Source organism: Oxyura jamaicensis, chromosome 20 (genome assembly GCF_011077185.1).
Source record: "Oxyura jamaicensis isolate SHBP4307 breed ruddy duck chromosome 20, BPBGC_Ojam_1.0, whole genome shotgun sequence".
Classification (NCBI taxonomy): Eukaryota; Metazoa; Chordata; class Aves; order Anseriformes; family Anatidae; genus Oxyura; species Oxyura jamaicensis.
In genome coordinates, this window is record NC_048912.1 from 1652628 (window position 1) to 1673188 (window position 20561).

General features: G+C 43.1%; 1 protein-coding gene and 1 long non-coding RNA gene across 2 annotated transcripts in view; one reads left to right on the forward strand and one right to left on the reverse strand.

Annotated features, from left to right (window-relative positions):
* MMP24 (matrix metallopeptidase 24) overlaps nucleotides 1-20561 on the reverse strand; it is a 46075-nt gene that overhangs the window by 3502 nt on the left and 22012 nt on the right. Inside the window, exons 5-8 of the mRNA XM_035343481.1 lie at nucleotides 17384-17545; nucleotides 4045-4259; nucleotides 2369-2507; nucleotides 193-459 (exon numbers count right to left, since the gene is read on the reverse strand). Coding sequence (XP_035199372.1) covers nucleotides 193-459; nucleotides 2369-2507; nucleotides 4045-4259; nucleotides 17384-17545 — 783 coding nt within the window. The remainder of the gene's footprint in view (nucleotides 1-192; nucleotides 460-2368; nucleotides 2508-4044; nucleotides 4260-17383; nucleotides 17546-20561) is intronic.
* Nucleotides 19823-20500, forward strand: LOC118176493. The gene is made up of 2 exons (XR_004755435.1): nucleotides 19823-19957; nucleotides 20344-20500. It is a non-coding gene; the product is annotated as an uncharacterized LOC118176493 (long non-coding RNA).

Genomic DNA, 20561 nt, shown 5'->3' on the forward strand with positions numbered 1-20561 from the left:
CCTGGGCTAGGATGAGGGTCAGGAAGAATTGCAGACTACCTGTGCTTGCAGGTGTCAGTGTGGCTTTGGGCAGCTTGAGACGCGAGTCCTACCTCAGCAGAAAAAATTAAAACACCCCAAACCCAACAACCCAACTCCTAAGCTAGACAAGATATTATTGATCTGATTTGTATAATGATTACAGATACATACAGCCTTCTTTGCTGATAAAAGCTCCCTGTGGTGCCTGAGGGATTCCTCTCCACACAGTGATGGGCTTTGGGTATCCTGGGTCCGTTGCTCTCTTGTCCTCGTTGTATCTCCAATACCTGTCTCCTTTGAAGAAGTAGGTTTTGCCTACAGGCTCCCAGCGCAAAGCCGTGTCAATGCCTTCCCGGGGCAGACAGTTACCCAGCTCCACCAAACTGTGTGGGTATCCTGGCTCTGCTGTCACTTCTTTAAAAACCCAGTATTTATCTCCTGGAGATGAACAGGGACACAAGCAACAAATGAGTATGCCTAATTAGTAGTTAAAGTGATACAAATGCAAAACACCTACGCTGAACCACAGCATGGTGGTGACTTCTAGGCTTAACTGTATTATGTGAAAAGTTCCTCCTTGGCATTTTAAACCTGAAACCTCTTGATTTCATTTGACACTCTAGCTCTTGTTTTGGAAATGTTAAACAATGCTTTCCCATTCACATTCTCTAGGCCAGTCTTGATTTAAAAGGCTTCTCTCACATCCTGTCTTTGTCAGCTCTCATTCAGGCTGAGGAGTTCTAGGATATTTAATTGTTCCTTGTAGAAGGCCAGTCCATACTTTTTGCTAGTTTCCATTGCCTTTCTTAGAGCCTTCTCTAGTTTTAATACATTTTACTGAGCTGAGGGACTGAAGCTGCATGCAGTATATTAGAAGACCACATGTACTTTGCCTCTGTACAGGGGCACGGCGATGCTTTCCAGCTACTCTTCCTTGCTTACAATTTGATCATGTTCATAAACTGTCACAGTGCAAGGAGCTGATATGGGCCTCACATAAAGATGGCCATATGGACTCTTTAGAGAAAGCACCCGTAACACATTTTTCAAGCACCTCAAAAAGATGTGAGCAGATCATGACACAGAAGCTCACATTGCACTGACAGGAAACAATGTGTAGGAAACAGCAGTGTGCCCCTCTTAGACTAGAACAAGGACCAGGACTATAAATCAAGTGTCATGTACCTTCCATAAAAGCCACCAACATGCTTTAAGTCAACTAGCCATATTGATGCCTCACTGATCTCATTATGAACAACCTCTTGTTACAGATGTTTAATGGAAGCCTTTTATTAATGGGCAGTGGCCACAATTAAAGGTCTTCCTCAAGGATACTGACTACATTTGTCCTAATATTTCCCCAGACTCTTCTGATCAAGGTGTCAAAACCTTCATACTTGTCTAGAAGTGTGGTTTGGGGTTGCCCTGTATCTGAAGAAGCTCCAACACCATGCCACAACATGTTAAAGGAGATAGGCAGGAGCCTCACATTCCCTGAGAAACAGGAACTATTTCTCGTTACCTGATGGAAGCCAATATCTACTGAACTATATTAGCTTTATACAGAGATTGTCCTGGCAAGGCCAACCCACACTAAAGATATGTTAAGGATTGGCTATCACACTGGAAGGTGAAAATCAAAGGAGGACTTTTATGTATGGCTCAGTTGTTATAAGGACTAACAACCATTAGTAAAAATGCAGCAAGAATATGTAAGAAAAAGGCAGGTCTGTGCTAATAGCCTCCCCATTCCATTTATTCTTGTACAGCCCACCTTGCTTACTGGACTAAAATGTTTTAGGGGTGTTGCCACAGCAAGTACCTTTGCTAGTGCCTCTAGGGCAGAGAAAATGAGCTCTGTGTGACTCAGCTGCATGGGTAAGTCACCCAAGCATTTCTGCATGTGAATGGAGATTTTTTCAAGACTGCAGGAGGTCCTGTAGCTGAACTTTCAACCCAAGTTGCAACTGACTGACTCACTGAACTCCCTTTGTAGCAGACTGTGACCCAGGAGAGCAGATCTGTCCCTGCATACGATGGTATATAGGCTAGCAGTAAAGTCTCAGGAGGCGGCGCAGCACCAGTGATCTGTACTGTTCTGCAGCAGTCTGCACTTGGCAAATGAGCAAGGAGAGGCACCAATTCTGCTGTGCAATGACACATCTTTTCTGCCTGTTTGATTTGAAATCAAAGCTGATAAGTTGGTTAGTGGAACAGGAAACTTTGGTTGCTAGAAGTGCCCCCTTGGAAAAGGACAGGGATTCAGTGAACCTGTTTTCACCATCTTAATGCTTTAATTGTGTGATGCGAGGCAGGTGTAGCAGGCTCATACTGAAATATACTGTACCTTTGAAGAAAACAAATTTTCCATCAGACCTCTCGTAGGCTGCATCAATCTTTGCGGGAAGACCTTTCCAGAACTGCTCAATTTGCATGGGATATCCTTCCTGCACCCGGTTGTTGCGCAGACGCCAGAACCAGCGATCCTGAGAAAATCAGAAAGCTCTTCAGACTGAGTACTTTCATCTTGCGATCTGGCATCAAGCACTACTAATCCATGCCTAAGCCTGTAGCCATTAAAGGTAGAAGTACTCGTTTGGATGAGAGCTCCAATGCTGCCTAACACCAATTCCAGTGAGGGAAGCACTTCATGGGGGAGATGGCAGCCAAAAGCGTAACAAGATGATTATTGGTACTGTGAAAAAGGGTGGACAGAAGGAGAAGAAAAAGGAGGACCCATTCCCACGGGTCCTATCACTGGTCACTAAAGAGAATAGATCAGTGCCTTCCCCTCCAATCGCCCTCGTGAGGAAGCTGTAGGCTGCGATGAGGTTTCCCCTCAGCTTCTTCTTTTCAAGGTTGAACAGGCCAAGTGACCTCAGCTGCTCCTCACACATCTTCCCCTCTAGGCCCTTCACCATCCTAGTTGTCCTTCTCTGGACACTCCAACAGTTTTACATCCTTTTTTGTACTGTGGTGCCCAGAACTGCACACAGTACTCGAGGTGAGGCTGCACCAGTGCAGAGTAGAGCGGGACAATCAATTCCCTCGACTGACTAGCAATGCGTGCTTGATGCACCCCAGGATACGGTTGGCCCTCCTGGCTGCCAGGGCACACTGCTGGCTCATATTCAACTTGCTGTCAACCACAACCCCCAGATCCCGCTCTGTGGGGCTGCTCTCTAGCATCTTGTTACCCAGTCTGTACGTATAGCCAGGGTTGCCCCTTCTCAGGTGCAAGACCCGGCACTTGCTCTTATTAAACTTTATACGGTTGGTGATCGCCCAGCTCTCCAGTCTGTCCAGATCTCTCTACAAGGCCTTTACCTCTTCAACAGAGTCCACAACTCCTCCACGTATAGTGTCATTGGCAAATTTGCTCAAAACACCTTCTAGTCCTACATCCAAATTGTTTATAAAACCATTGAAGTGGACTGGCCCTAAAATGGAGCCTTGAGGGACCCCACTAGTGACCATCCGCCAGCCCATTTACCACAACCCTTTGAGCCCTACCCGTCAGCCAATTGCTCACCCATCGTATGATGTTTTTGTTTAGTTGTATGCTGGACATTTTGGTTTTCAGCTGGTTTCCCTTGATCGACTAGATGGGTGATCTTATCATAAAAGGAAATCAAATTTGTTAAACAGGACCTACCCCTTGTGAACCTATGTTGGCTGGGACCAATGAATGCATTGTCCCCCAGGTGCACTTCAATAACTTCAAGGATAATCTTCTCCATAGTTCTACTAGGCACTGACGTGAGACTGCTACATTCACTTTTTGATGCACAGACACCAAAATTCTGTTTAGTCTGTAAATCCTGTTAGGCACCGTTTCAAAATATTACAAAGCCAGTCTGCGTACAGTTCCCTCTAATGTTACTCATTTATCAGCCTCAGAGGAACAGAGCTACCTTTAGAGACATTTCAAATGTAACGGTAACTACCTTATATTTTTATTCATCTTTTCCAGTAATAAAACTAAAGAAAGCCATCCATGAGATAAGCAAGAATTTTTAGTACCTTGAAAACAAACATTTCTCCTCTAAAGAGAGCCACAGTGTTAAAGTTGCCATCACAGATGTTCGGTTTCATGCCAGGAGGAGATGGCCTGTCACCTAGAGGAGGACTAGGAGGTCGTGGCTGTCTCTCGTGTTTTCTTTCCGAAGTGGAGTGAATTCTGCGAACAGGAAGAGTTGGTAAAGGCCTGGTTGGCTCCAAGGGCTCAACAGGAGGACCTAGAATTGAAAAGAAAAATGTTTAGGGAAGTGGGCAGTTTTGGATTTTCTGTGCTTTCCTCAGGTTTTAAAAGGCAAGAGGTTGGATGAAGTGTGTTGTGAGGAATGTATATATTCTTTATGAACTATATACACATAAAAGATCATTCCCTAGAAATGGGAAGCAGAACAAGATGTATACACACATGAAAGAGGTCCCAAAACAAACAAGGGATAAGAACTGAAGAAGAGACAGTGTTTCAGTAGGTCTTTCCAAGGAGGCTGTAGATAAAAGGACACCAATCACATTCCCAAATGAAATTAAAGATAATAGCCATTCAACAGAAATGTTTATTAGTCCATAACAACAACAACAACCAGAACAAAGTTATATTAAAGATACTGCTGCAAACTAAGGGAAACTGCAGAGGAATTTAGAAATTAGAAGGCAATTACTTTATTGCAGATAAGTCACTAAACTTCCTCTTCAGAACACCATAGGAACTCCAATGAACAACTGTGATAAGGGCCTTTGCTCTCGTTCTACCATTCAAATAATGCCAACCCCCCTACAAGCACAGCTCTTCCCTTCAATCCTTACCCAGATTATTCTGGGGATCTTACAGGGCTGCAAGAATGTAAAGAACTATAATAAATATAAGCAGGTGAGACTTGGAGCAAAGCTCAACTTTTGAAATGACTGTCCCACAGGAAAATTTCATTAACAGTGATAAAATATGGTCCATACTTAATTAAGAAAATCATGGTAAGATTTCTTGTTGCTTCTCAGAGACAGCCCCAAGTTAGCATGATAATAAACAAGAGGCTACAAGAAGCAAGAGATTTGGCAAGTTTTACATTTGATGTAATCAAATAGGATTTGATTTGATTGTTTATTGACATGTGATTTTTAAGTGATTTTTAAGCAGCTATGTAACGAGATCGCAGGAAAAAAGCTTCCATCACCAGGCAGAACAGGGGCTGACTGCTATCAGTCTCACTGTCTCAGGGGTTCAAGCACTGATGTGCTTCACATCAGCCACATTATTGTACTGGGCAAGGCTTGTCCTCACAGGCCACTGCAAGAGGAGCTATCCTGTTGTGTATGATTGTCTTGCCCAAACCCAGAGAAGGAATCTACTAGTAAGGATTTAGATACTCATGGAGGCTATGCACCTGTGGGATCAGAACAGTTTTGCAGATGAACATTCTGAATTATGGTGCCTAAAATGATAGTTGGCTGTCCAAGCTCACATATCAACTTAGATCTTAAATGTTACATTTTCAAAGGGTTCCTATAATGAACAAGTGCTTAACATGTCCTAGAAGGATGACTGGGTCAGTGAATATCATCACAGAGAGTGACAAAAAATCATCAGAGAAAGTCATCACATTTAATTGCTATTAAGGTTCTAACAAGAATTATGTCCACAGGTTTCATGGATGTTATGTTTGGAAAGTGCAGATAGTATAGTCCAACTTCCTGCATAATTAGGCCAGAAGCCTCCAGCTGTGAATCCTGTGACAAGTCTAGTGTTTTTGGTGCAGATACAGCATATTTTCCAGGAAGAGACATCTTGTTTGGGCTTCAGGTCTTCAAACTTTAAAAACTTCAAGACATTACATAAAATATTTAATGCACAAATTGTTCCAGTCATTAAGCCCTGTTGCTTCTGAAATCTGTCTGACCTATTGTCTGAATTTGTGCAGGTTTAGATTCAGTATTTTTTTTTCCTTTTCTATCTCTAGTCTCTCAAAATTTAAGTGTTTATAGATCTTGATAAGGATGAACTTTAAAGTTCCCTTAATGAGCTAAATGGACCGATTCCATCTGTTGCTACAATGTCTTTTGGTTTTGAGATCTTGAAACTTAAGTCTTACAGCCTTTTTATAAAGTGTTGCAAATGGATAACTGTATTTCTATAAGATGACTTGTCCTTACCATGTGGTATTTTGTGCCATCTCTAATTTTTAATAACAATAGTTTTTATTTACTTTTACTCCAGAACTATGATAAAAGACATCAAATATTGTTCATGGAAACTCTTTAGATGAGGATTCTCTGTGTAAAATTATTCTTGGAAAGCTGTCAGATAATTTGCCTACATTAAATGAATAAAAATATTACACTATTACCTTGTATTTCTCATTCTCCTCCATTCTTAGCTGGTCAGTGCCCAGTATCTTAGCAGGCCATAAAGTTCTCTTAAATCAAGTTCCCAAACTGTGATACTGCTATTGCTGATGATCTGTGAATTTTTCCCCAGCTGGTATGCAGCAAAGATTTCCAGGCACTGCCTGTCACAGGAGCCAACAGGCTTAGAGCCCCCCTCTTGTTGGATGGGTCAGTATGGGTGCATCTACACTAGTGTTTCCAGTGAGCTCAGGTGTGTGCTTTTGAAGAGAATTTCTCAATCATTTTAAATCTCTGTGCATTGTTTCACATCAAAACACATTAAATAAATTATTTTTGGATGAAGCTAAATTTGAAAAATGCATTTCAGGAGCACATCTAGGATACTGCAGCTGCAAATCGGCATCACAGGGAAAGGCTAGAGATAATCCACAGTAACCCCATTCCCCTAGATGTTTACAGAGTAAGTGTCAAGTCCTCAGCACTCTATAACACCATCCCTAAATAACTGCTGCATCTACAGATGTGCTAGTATTATTCTTGCTAACAGCCATAGATGTTGTTTGCTAATACAGCCATTAGCAATGTATTGTAATGTGAAGTATGTGCAAAAGCAACTCCTGCAATGAGCTACACACTAGCTGGCACTTCTGATTTTGGCTGGAAAGCTCACGGAAGTAGGACTGAGTTGGTACAGTGGGACATGCTGCCAGAGGAAGGGATGGGAATGCGGAAAGGTCCCAGGCCAATCTTAGACACTTAAGGCCAGAGTTCTGGTTTATTTCATCTGTGACACGGGAACACGGTCTTCAGCTCCTGCTTTGACAAATTAAGTGGGCCAAGAAACTGGAGGCCTGTTTTGTCTGCCTAAATATGTTGCAAAATCTACTTTGGATTCCTGTGCCAGCAGACTGCTGCAAAGTTCACCTTTCTAAATGAGATTGCAGCATGTTGCTACAATAGCGCAACACAGGTGTAGTTATTTCTTCCCTGCTCTGCAAGAGGCTAACATGCTGACCAAATCAAAGATGTGTTTCTGTTGCCATGTATGGATCAGAAAAGCTTCTTTGGTTGCCAGTTTAATTCATACGGTGGAGCATTTTCATAAGACACCTATTGGGTAGTTTGTGGAGGACCACCAACTGTCTCAGCACAAAGTCAACACCTGGAAAGATCCCTGTGTTTTAAGAAGCAGCTAGAAGTAAATCCACAGCATGACGGCAGGGAGGGCTCCAAGGAGTACTGTTGCCTTTAAACAGGGTGAGATTGGCAGCAGTCTGCAATGCAGAGAGGAACACCTGCTGCCAGAGGGAATTATCTGGGAGGGACCCAAGAAGTCACTGTGTTATGTATGTGTGTGCTGTATTCAAACTGCTTGATGGAAAGACCCATAGCGAGAAAGCGAGTGAATGCCAAGTCTGGGCTGTTCTGCTTCTCAGACACAGCAAATGGACAGAAATGCTGAAATCAACAACCATTCTGGATTTCCAGAAATAATAAGCCAAAAAATCTACACTTTGAGAGAAGAGAGCAAGAATACAGTTTTACAGAGATGACTGTAATAAGATGAGGAGATGAAAATATTTTAAAACTCTCTTTCAAAGCAAAAAAGGCTGAGACAGGAATAGTACCTAAAGACACTAATGTTAAATGTGTCTGACAGGTCAAAAGGACACATAAGCTGATATATGATGCAGAATAGGGACTATAGTATTGTAATCATATGCTATAAATTTAACGTCTCATTAATCATTGGAGGTATTCAATGAATTAAAAATACAGGTTTTTTTTTTTTTTTAGGGCATGTAAATCCTGTTTACAGAGAGATAAATAAAAAAAAATGTATCAATTGTCAGAACAGCTGAATTGTCATGGGTTAAAACTATAGGAGTACAGGCAACTCTGCAAAATCAGGCAATTTGGGAATGGGATATTCTGGTTCAGCATATGGACTAGCGATAGGTACTGTGACAGGCAGAAAGGCAGCAAGACAGGATGGTGGAGCAGCACTGGGAAAAATTGCCCAAAGATGTTTGTGGACTCTCCAGCCTGGAGGCTTTCAGGGCTCACTACAGAAAGCCATGAATGGAGTCAAGTAGTGTTGGCAAAAGTCTGCTACAGGTGGGAGTTCCAACTAGAGACACCGGTGAACCCTTCCAGCCCAAATGCTTTCTATACCACTACGAAAAAGACCAACTGTGTAAGTGACAGAGGAAATAAAACTGCTTCATTTCCTAGAGTAAAGAGAGCTGTGTAAAAACGACATAGCAATGTGCAGTGCAGAGAGAAGCTGTGGACTCCAGCCTCAGCAGTTTCAAAGTTTTGCAGGGTATACCTGCTGCTGGACACCCAGTAGCTGTATTTGTGACTGCAGCAAGTAAAAACAATCTCTTTCTTGTCTCACAGATTTACAGCATCAGGAAGGACTAAGAAACCATCTTGTGTCATCTGCTGTGTAGCATGTATCCATACTTCATTCCTGTTCAAACTACGCTAGATTTTAAGCATATTTAAAAGAGGGAAAGCCAGAAATTAAAAGCTCACTGCAATCTTTAGTAAAACTGTTCCAGCCAAAAGTACTGCCTTTCATTTACAGCTGGGGTTTGGAGAACTTGAATTGGTTCATCAAGGAACATGAGAGGTAGTTTGGTTTTCTGAGCAGGTGCTTGGCCTTGATCCACAATCAAATACACAGATGTCAGCACTGACTTGCCACACCTAACTTCAAGGTGCCAGGCCCAGGGGTGGCATTCCTGGGCTTCGGTTCTCTTCTCCTTAAACAAGGGATGACAAGTGAGATGCCCCACTTAGATGCTTTAAAGGCAGGTCTCTGGAGTACAGAATGTGGCTGGCAAAAGGATGTTACACCAGGCTACAGCCTACCCAACCCGTGCTGCAGGACAGCAGTCACATTCAACTCTCTAAGGCTTATGTGCCTAAAGTCACAGTCTTCTGTAGTGAAGGAGAAAGTTAAAATAGCACCTGCAACTCTTAAAGGCTTTAATTAATCCTAAAATGTCACTGAAATTTGGCCTACAGTTAAGGGGATGGAAAACAGTAGCACAGCCTGCCCATTGCTGAAGAAAGATGCTGTCTTGTAAGATATGAGCCACTTTTGGAGCGCAACCTGGCACAAAAGCAGAATGAATAGACCCTATATAGTTTGCCAATCATTGCTATTACATTAGTGTCATGACTGTAACCTGCCTTCAAAATAGATGGCTAAGGGCAGGACATAACAGCTTTATGAGCAGCAGAGATGTGAACAAAGAGTTACTTAACGGATGCTGGCACCTTGGTATTTATTATGGAAACTGATTACACTCACCCTTGATATGACTACCTAGGCAGTATCGCACACAAATCACAGCCTCTATCACTACATTTCCAAACAACTTCAGAGAATCAGTCAGAGCAAATCTCATTGAGAGAAAATTAAGTGAGAGGCTGTTGCTTGGGTCTGCAATTGAGCCTGAACCCGGTCACTGGGTCTGCACCTAGTTACTGTGTGTGATTCCAGCACTGGGGCCAAACCCCCCCTGGGGCTGACCCTACGGCCACTCCCACACAAGAAGCAGGCAAGAAACCCCCTGGAGCCAGAAACTCTGCTCTGCAGGGAGGCACCTTCCTGGGACTTTACAGACACTGTGTGGAGAAGAAGACTTTCTTCTTCTCTATCACAACCAAGGCAAAAAAAAGTCAGAAAGCTTTTGGGTCACAGCAGATCACCTTCGGAGTGTGACTTCCGCCACTGGCACTTAGCCTCCTCCCTTCATGCTTCCTCTGTCGCAGACCATCTGAATACCAAGGTGACCTGTGAAGATAACACAGAGAGAGGAGGCATTTAGGAGCCACTGTGTCGATAGTTGAGGACAAAATATAATTGTACTGTCCTCCCGGCTATTGACAGAGTGTTCCCTCAACTGCACAACACCCGCCTGGAGGCATCCTGCACGGCTTGGCATCCATCAGGGCCAGCTCTGCGTGAGCCAAGCGGCTCTCCAAGCCTGTCAGTGCAGAGGACATCCTTTGTTTCAGGTCAGGGGAGAGAACAATCCACCTCCAAACAAAGGTATTTCTTTATTCTCTTAATATTCGCTCCAGGAATAAGACTACCAACAGGCCTACAGACAAGAGGTTTTGAATAAAATACAGGGAACTTAGGGTTGTAAAACAGCGAGGTACATGTTTTCGCAGGACTTAGCCATCTATGCAGGTACAAAGGAAAGGTGAAAATCAAAATGTATGATCCAAAGGAGCCTGGGAGAGTGACAGAAACACACTGGGATGCTCTGCAGACCCCACAGCAGTGGAGAGAGGTCCCTGGTCATATTAAATGAGCTAGTTGCCAATGAGCTGTCTCAGGGAGGAGAGATGGTCCACCCACAACAGCTCAGCACTCAGGAAGGACTCACTTCCCTTGCTCTCCTAGTAATACTGTCCATAGAGCACTTTCCTCTTCTGAAGTTAAATTTCAGCAGTTAAAGGGAACTGGATAATTTCAGCTAGTTTGGATATCTTTGGTAAAGTGCACTACAGTCTGCAGAACCAGCCCCAGCACTCACAGTGTACCCAGCAGCTGGGCAGCCAGGTCCTTGTGAACATCCCTAGGTGGCAGGAAGGATTCCTCATGCCCTTCCTGCAGATATCCTTTGAATGACCAACTGATACCCAGGTAGGTGACAGAGCACTTGCCTGGAAGACAGGAGTCCATGGCTGAAATTCTTGCTCTAAACAAAAAGAAATGCTTTCCTGGGCTCTGTAACAAGGTGATTCACCTTGCGTTTGAATTCTCTGATTTGGGGTCAGTAAAAGTGGGTCCAAAATTCCTGGGCTGACCTTAGGCAGAAGAAGGATGAGAGTTTAGGGCTCTGCAAGATGTTCCAGATGTGGTGCCTGCAGCCCAGTTTCCCTCTGGAAAAAAAACAAACATTAAGAAGCCTGACATTCACTCCACTTCAAAACAAAGCATTTTTTTGTACTCAGAAAAATCTGTAGGATGAAAGAAGTTTTTCCTGCCCAGCCATACCATAAAGCAGTGCTCCTCCTTTAGCTGAGAAAGCTCCTAAGAAGCGTGGGCTCCCCGCTTTGCCAGGAGACAACTAGTCAGTGTGGGTTAGCTCCCTCCTCTCAAGCCCAAGGTGTGCAGCTCCAGGGCCAGCGTGGTTGCGGGTAAGTCCCTGCATTGTGGATGAGACCTCCATGGGTCAGGTGGGCCTCAGGGATACCAGAGGGGACCAGGCGGTTACTCCCTGCCTGCATTTTGGAAGAATGGGAATGGAGACCTGGTGTATAGCAGGTGAGACTCAGTGGATGCACCAGAGGTGGAATCCGATATTTTGTTCTGGATCCAAAAGAGTTGCTAGAAAGAAGGAAAGGTGAACATGAAGGGAAGCAACAGAGAGAGAGAATCTGGTGTTTCTGTAGCATGCCAGAGATGTGTAACCATGGCAGATCTTTTCAGTTCTCTTATTGACAAATGTTGTCCTTCTCCTGCCCTCTGTGGAGCATGGATCTAAAAGTCCCAGGTCTGGGAGCATCCACTAGCATTTTGTGTTGTTTTGGGGATGCTGGAAGAACACAAGTGGGGCTGTAGAAAGGCTGATGGTAGTATAGGAAACCCCTAAGTCCTCAATGAGATGCTCATTTCAATTGCTTTTCTGGGTGCTGCTACTGCATAAGTACATGGGATGGAGGGTCACTGGGAATGAGGATACAGTTTGTCTCTATTTTCTGCACTCAACAGAGTGCAAGAGTGCAAGGAGACAGGATTAATCATAACATCCAAAAAAAAAAAAAAAAAAAAGAGAGAGAGAAAATAAAAGCAGCACTATTATTTCTACCATTACCAGTCAGTCTTCCAGCACAGATGACACAGGAAGAGATAATAATACCAGCTGATCAGCTGCATGCCTTAGTTCTTTTATGACACAGTGGAAAAAACCTGTTCATCTTACTTGCTTTGAGAGAAAATAGTATTGTCAGTGTGCCTATGAAGTGGAGACATGGTAACAGGTTTTCAAAGGAATACTGAGATGAACATTTTTGGAAACCTCTGTACTACTGTCTTAAGGACTAATACCTTAGTACAAGCAGAACATCTCACAACAGTGATCTCAGTGGTGGCATCTGTGTGGCCTTTGATGTTTCTGAAGCCCACACTGCTGGGACTCCAGGGCTTGCAGTCCATTTGTATTTTGGGAACTCTGTGACCTTGGGCTCGCCTGTAAGGTAGCGTGCAGTCTGCTTCCAACTCACCTGGACCTTACCACCTTTGTCCCTGCCACTGCTCATCCACCTGCTCACCAAGCACAGAAACTCACCTTCTTTGCCCCTGCAAAGCAGAAGCTCTAGATGGAATGAGCAGTCACAGGGAGAATCACTCTGTCCTCAAGAGCTGGGATCTCTCAGAGTAGGTACTTCATTTCTGCATGTGAAAATTACCCTTCCAAATTCTGTCTTCTGGTACTTGTCCTTCAGGAGATGAACATCCATCACAATGCTGTAGAGGACTGTCATTACTGATCATTTGGCATGGGGAGATACGCTATAGACATGCAAATCCATCACACACAACATGCTTCTCTGTCTCACAATCACTAAAATCACCTTCTATACATAGGGGTCTTCAGTGTTACTCCATACTCTTACCACCTTCAGAGGCCATTATCAGAAAATGGTCCTAATACGAATGTTTCTAGATCCTGCATGACAGCAAAGCTTGCTCTGATGGTCCCATTCACAATGCAGTGTTGCCACATGGAGCTTAGAGCCTTTTGCAACAGTTTTTTCTGCTGTTTCATCACAAGCCATCTCACACATAAATGAAGGTTATACAGATCTAGGATTGCTCTATGGGAAGCCATTGGGAAAAAGCTGAATTAAGTTGTGAAACGTATGCTTGCTGCACAGGAGTAAAGGGACCAGAAGAAGGTGCTACTTGCTTAGGATCTGCTGATGATCTGTACCTGGATGTCAGAGGTGGCACTGTCCAGTGGTGATTAATCTGTTCTTTGGACAGCCACTGACAGGGTTTTCACTGCCACCCTAGACTTCAGCCCTCATGGGATGCAGCACATGCACTGACTAGGAGATCATCTCTTGGGCTGTGGAAAAAATGTTTGAGGCTAATGTCCTCAGCAGGACTTGGGAGCACTGAGATCCTTGAGGTTGTCTCCAGGCTTAATGATTTGGTCTGTCTTTGAGTGGACAGCAGACCTTTCCTTTGTGACCTTAGGCTTCAAAAAGCCCTTGAAGGTAATGCCCTGGTTTACCAGATTCAAGTATCCATATAGATATGAGTTTTTTCTACACTTCATGTTGACCTCTCTGTACCCCAGGCATGGTGTTAGGAGAGCCTCTCCTAATAGGAGAGGCTGCTTCACAGCCCACTGCAAAACGGTGCTTAAAGCAGGACATGAAGAACAGAAGAAACAACGTTGAAAGATAATCGATTCAGGTTGTGCGACAATGCTGTGGCTGAGTATGCCTCCTTGCTCCATCTGCACGCAGCCCTGACTTCAACACTAGAACAAGTAAAAGAGGCAGTCAACTTAACTGAATATCCAAAGGACCTACATACTAGTATAATTTCCAGTTTAATTCCTTCCTGGCCATGCCACTCATAACACAGGCACAAAAGTACAATGGGAGATATCCTTCTGAAAAAGACATACAAAGAACAGTCATGGTATTTCCCTCTTTTTGTCAAGACACAAGCTTCAAAAAGCACCTGTTAGAAGATGGAAATCCTGCTAACTTGTTTTACAGTCCACTCTGTCACGCATGGTGAGCTGCTGCCCCTTTCATCATTAGCTCATAAATGGAAACAACATTTTATACATTGACCTTATACCAACCAGAGCAAAGCACAAATCAGATTTCCTATCACCTGCTGTCTCGCCAGGTGAGTTTTGAAATAAATCCATCATAAAATAACTTAATCATCCAACAAATCATTGTATGAGAGACTTAGACATATACTTTTCTAATGGATAGAAAATAGGGTTACAACATAAAAACACATTTGAAGTGCATCATTGTCAAAAGAAGACAAAGTGAACTTAAATTTCAGTAGAGCCTTGTTCTTTGTTCTAGCAAATTCAGTAGAATGACAAATTGGAGAATTTATTTGAAAAAATGAATCTATTTTTTTTAAAAAGGATGCTACATGCAAAGCATTAGCTCTATGACTTATTGACTTTTGACTTACGACTTTTGCATAGCATGCTCCTACATAATATGTAGTGAGCACATGCTGCTGCTCTGTAGAAAATGTCTAAGCATCACATTGCTGAATGTCAAAGCAGGACATTTTGGTTTTTGGATAGGTGTTTGGTAGACGAGCTTTTGGCATTCCCAAGGCAAGATGAGGCAGATTGGCATTGTGGAAATAAAGCACATTAGTTGAATGTTCCTGCTAAAGCTACAAAAAAAGATATTTCAGCAGGTCCTTCTCAGTTTAAAGGCACTCTGATGAAGGGATTTGTTCTAGCTCCTGTTCCAGGGAGAAACATAAACCTGCACCTTCCATCTTTTCTTTGTGACCCATAAGAGTAAGTCCTAGACTTAAACTAATCTGTAGTTTCCAGACCAGAACTCTGTGCTAAGGGATGAAATCTCTTGCTGGAGAAGCAAAGATCCTAATGCAGAAGCTGCTCCTTCTTCTCCCTGCAGAGCGAGGTATCTCTGCAACTACCAACACCAACCCCAAAGCACTTCAGTTCACAGACCTCACATATAAGCCTTTCATGATTTCATGATATTTCATGACAAACTCATTCCTGATTACTACTTGCACCAAATAGTAATTCATTCATACTGCTTTTTTCAACATGAGTTTGAATTTTAAGCATATTATATTGCATAAGGAGAATCTTAAACATAGTTGTTGGCTTAAGTTTAATGTCACTAGGTAAGTGAAAACTAATTTGAAGTCTAGTGGTGGTGTTAAGCCATGGGGAGTACAGTGCTGAGCTCTTTGCTCCATTACAGCTATGCACAAGAGGCCACGCAGTGCTCTCACAAACTGTCGACCCCCAAAGGACACTAATAGGCCTTAATGGCCTTGACCAGCCTCATCCATGATCTCCAGGCCCACCCCATCCATGGGCTCAGGACCTCCATTGCAGCCCAGCCCTGGGCACTGGGGCCCTGCCTGAGCTGTACAGATATTGGCTTGAACCACAAAAGTGGAAGAAATATGGCTGTCAATTCCTCATCTGTTTCCTTTCCAAAAAGGTATCTGAAAATAGAGAAACCAGTCATATTTTCTTGATTGCGCTTTCATTGTCAGATATAAAGTTTTTTTTCCCCTTTCCAGTCACAGGAAGTAAATCAGTATTTCAAAATAGAAACAGCGTAGTAGCAGCTTTCAGAAATTAAAGCTTAGGTATAATATTTAGTGAAGCTTTAATGCCTACTGCCCCAGCACTTTATATCAAAACCATGCAGAGTCTCTGTCATCCAGAGTATCTGTGTACATAGTGTGCGTAAGTATGCATAATTAAATGATACCACTCGACAACTGCCATACAACTTCATCCTGTTAATGAACATTGAAGAGAAATCTTCAGTTGCACTAATGGAAAGAGATAGCTCCCCCTTGGTGTACTTCAAGCCATCTTATTTTAAATGTTGGATTTTACTTGAGTATCTGCCTTACAAATAGGATGAACTGCACTCATACAAATGCTTGTTTTTTCCCACTGCCTAGACAGGAGTCAGGGAAATTAGTCCAGACAGAGACATAGCCCTATGTCTACATTTGGACAAATGAATCTCATTCCAGTCACCAAAAAAAAAAAAAAAAAAAAAAAAACAACAAAACAACAAACAAACAAAAAACCAGACTAAAACAACTGGCATACAGTTTAGATCTCTGAAGTCTCTCTGCACTTCTTTAGAGTCTTACAGGTCTTGGCACAAATTCTATTAGAAGCAATTTAAAATTCATTGGCAGATTATTCATGTAAAGACTGACTTGTATTGCATCTGCTGCTGACCCCAGCAGCAATCCCTTAGAAACACCAGCTTTCTGTGATGATTTCCCACTGACAATCATCTAACAAGTCTTTTTTTTTTTTTTTTTTTTTTTCCTATGTCTAATTCATATAATATCTGCTCTAATGGTACTGGGAGCTAGTATTTTACTCCAGATGTTATGCAGCTGTGAATATTACATAGCTACATAGGGTAAATGTAAGGACAAACTTGTACTTTCCTCAAAGAAAGAAATCAGGCATGTTTGACAAAGCATTGTCCACAAACTACCATGGACTATATCAGATTCAGCGCCTCACAGTGAGCATCTTCTAGTTCAGCTTGCCCTCAACAGAGGCTCTTCAAACCTGCATCTCCCCCTGCCCCCAGTTTCCTCCAGCCAACCCACCCTGAAATCCCTGTCCTCACACCCTGATATCCATGATCCTATCACATGGTGTCATATCACCCCCAGCCCGTTGGCTTTTTCCCACAATCCCTCCATCTCCTTTTCTCTCTCATTTCCTTGACCCACAACTTTGTGACATGTTGTACAATGATGTTCTTTTATTTCAGCAGCAGACTAAAAGAAGTGTTCTCTAAGTGGATCCAAACTACTTTTCCCTACCTTCTGTACATGGAGAAAAAATGGTGGCATAAATACTTTTTACTTTCCTTGATATTCTAGGCTCTTCACATTCTTCCCCTCTATTTGTGCTGGCTCTTCCTAACAGACAACCCTTGGGTACAGCAATTGGCATTATTTCCCTTTTTACTGGTCCTTGATACTACAGAGTGATGGATGGAATCAGCAGTGAGATCATTGGTTATCCTGACCTGTGCAAAGATATTGCCACTGGAACAACCATCTGATATTTGTCTGTGGATTAAGAGTTTTAAACAGGTCTCATTAAGCCACAGCAGGAAATCCATCCTGACTGAAAATTTTTGAGTGCTACCTGTTTGCACCTGTAAATTACTTGCTACACTCAGGCTCAGTGTAAATAGATACGTGGATAGTGTTGCTCACCATAGATTTTCTGAATTCCTTGGAGGTCATCCTGGGGCAGTTTGAAGTTGTGTGTTTCCATGTACTGGTAGAAAGGAGCCATGATAGCACTGGGATCATTGGAGTGTTCCAGACCCAGTGCATGTCCCAGCTCATGGACTGCAACCAGGAAGAGATCATTCCCTGTGGAAGGAAGGCACAGCTGGTTTAGTATGCAGCCACAGCTCAACACAATCCCAAGCCCTGCTTGCTCATCACGTAAGAAGCACCTGCTTTTCTATCCTACTGCACAGCAGGTCACAGTGTCACTGTCAGCTCCTGGAGATGGCTTTAGTCCTGAAAGTCTGTGTGGCTTTAACAGTCATCATCACAGAATGGGCAGGAGAATCCTAACCAATGGCCACATGGAGCACCTTCAGAGCAGTTAAAACAGGCAGCTGCCTGGAGTGTATGGAGTCTACTGGCTGTAGACTCTTTTGTAGAGTTTACAGAAAACAGCCAATAAAATGGACAGCTCAGATACCACGGCTGCCTTATCCCAGTGCTGCCAGGAAAGGTGAGAGCGTTGCCAGTCTGCTAATCAGCAAAGGCATATGGCAGGAAGGGAGGCTGGTACCCCTTCTGGGTCCTCCTGTGCTGTCCTCTGGTATGATCTGGACCATCAAATCCTAAGAGACATTTGTAATGCACCAGCCAGACTGATGAAGGCAGGAGGCAGGACACGGAAGACTAGAGCTAACACACTCACCACCACATACTTGTGGTACAAGGGACAGCCCCATCTCCTCTAGCACAGGCTTCTCTCAGTGTGCTTTGCTTTGCTAGACTCCTGGCACTGCCATGTCAACAGGAGAAGGTGAGCACTGGCAGAGCCACACAGGAAAAGGCTGGTGACACTTGGATGAATCTCAAAGGCAGGAGAGAGAAGGATGGAGAAGAGAAGGAACGTGTTCCTGACAGGAAAAGAAATGGTTGAAGAGCCCTATCTGGTTAGAAGGGTGAATTTGGGGTACCTTAAACTCTCTGTTACAGACATACACTCCTCTTCAGCCATATGGATCCAGGCCCCCCATCTCCTTGATCTAGAGTGGTCCCTGGATGTCCTGAGGGCATCTTGACATGGGAGGTGACACAAGCAATGTCTGTGTGAGGTGGTGAAGACACAGCCAACAATAAGAGCTTCCCTGTCAATAAATGCCTGAGCCTTTCCCCCTGCTTGAATTATTGGTTTGGCCTTCTCTGCTGTTTGTTGTTGTTGTTGTTTTGTTTTGTTTTTGCAAGGCACAGACCAAGAGCATTGGCAATCAGACACAGGAAAACTGGTGGTGGCAGCTCAGTGGCTGCTTTGCAGCATCTCCAAACGGCACATCTCCATTTCATGCATCTTCAGACCACACCTATCTTAGAGAGGCAACAATCTTCAGATTAGTGTTCATGGCTGAGGTGTCCCTGAGACAGTTTTCCCAGTTTCCCCAGACAGGAGTGTAGAACAGTGATTAGTGTAGACTATCTCCACTTTTTAAATGCTTTTTGCTTCATGTAATCCAAGAAAATGTGATAACATAGAATCAGGGCCTGCAAATCTTCAGAGCAGGGTACTTTGCCAGCATCTCAAGACATCTTACCAAAAGTAAATAGCAAATAATGTTTATACCTACCACACCAAAATGATTAAATCATCAGAACATTTGAGTTGGAGGGAACATGCACTTGCCATGTTAAAATACACATTTCAAATAAATGTTCAAATACATTTGTTGAAATACAAACATCCAAAGAAATAGGTGGGCTAAAATCTAGCCATATATGTATTTAAAATACCAGACTTTCTGTATGCTAGAAATCCAAATGGGGACTTACTTTTTGTCTTTTTTCATCCATTGCTGGAAAATTTGATGTGTGCAGAACAAGTCAATAAAATGTTCAACATCTTAGTTATAAAATTCATTAAGTAGTTTCATAGTAAAGTTTGGAAGACTGATCATTCTTTATGAGTTTTCAAAAATATTCAAGCTTAGAAGACGCACCCAATGTTCAAAAGTGATTAAAAGACTCAAGGTCCTATTGACAACTAAAAGGACTTAGTTACCTGTATCACTTAAATGCTTGTGAAAACATAATTTTCATTGCCATAACCATTCACACATGGGATTCCAACTAAAGGTCACTCAGCAGAGAGCTGACTTTAATGAGAAGAGGGCTGTGCCCATGCTAAGTGCTTGGACACTCTCCTCACCAAACTGGTGGCATTCTATCCCTTGTTGAAGTATCTGAAGAGTCTTTGTAGTGACAGCATGTCTAGAACTTACCTGTCTGTAAGTCTGCATACAAATTACTTAAGTCCCTTACCTCTACATAGACTGTACTAAGCTTTATCAGGAGCACAATATCTGATACTATCTTCACTTAAATTCAGTTTTTATAGCTTTCAATTACTTGTTTCTGCCCAAAACAAAAAGCAGCCCACTCTACAGTTGGAAAACAGAATTGCACAGACTCATTGAATGGTGGTCAAGGTTGGAAGGAATCTCTGAAGATTGGCTAGTCCAACCCCCCTACTCAGGCAGGGTCAAGTAAAGATGGTTGTCCAGGACTGTAGCCAGTTGGGTTTTGAATTTTGAGTTTCTTGTACTGTGAAGCCCAGAACTGGACACAACACACCAGACGGACACAATGCATCACAATGCCTCCACCGTTGAAAAGAGAGGATCACCTTCCTTGACTTGCTGGCAATGTTCTTCCTCATGGAGCCCTGGATGCTGTTGGCCTGTGCTGCAGGGGCACAGTGCTGACTCATGTTCAACTTGGTGTCCACCACAACCCCCACACCCTTCTCTGCAAAGCTACTTTCTCATACATGTATGGGGTACCTGGGGTTATTCCTCCCTGTGTGCAGAACTTGGCTTTCCTTTTTGAGGAAAACTTCATGAAGCTCTGGCCAGCCTATTTCTCCAGCCTGTTGAGGTTCTTCTGAATGACAGCATCACCATTTGGTGTATCAACCACCCCTCAAAACTGTACATCATCTGCACACTTGCAGAAGTCCTCTTTATCATTGTAAAAGGTAGGGAATTTCACAGCATGAAAGAGAACATACTGTTCATTTTCCTTTTCAAAAGGTGGGCTATGACCTACTTTTTTAAAGAAAGCATCAAGTTTTAAAATGGTTGTCTAATGGTGGTCCTATCTCCACCCTTAG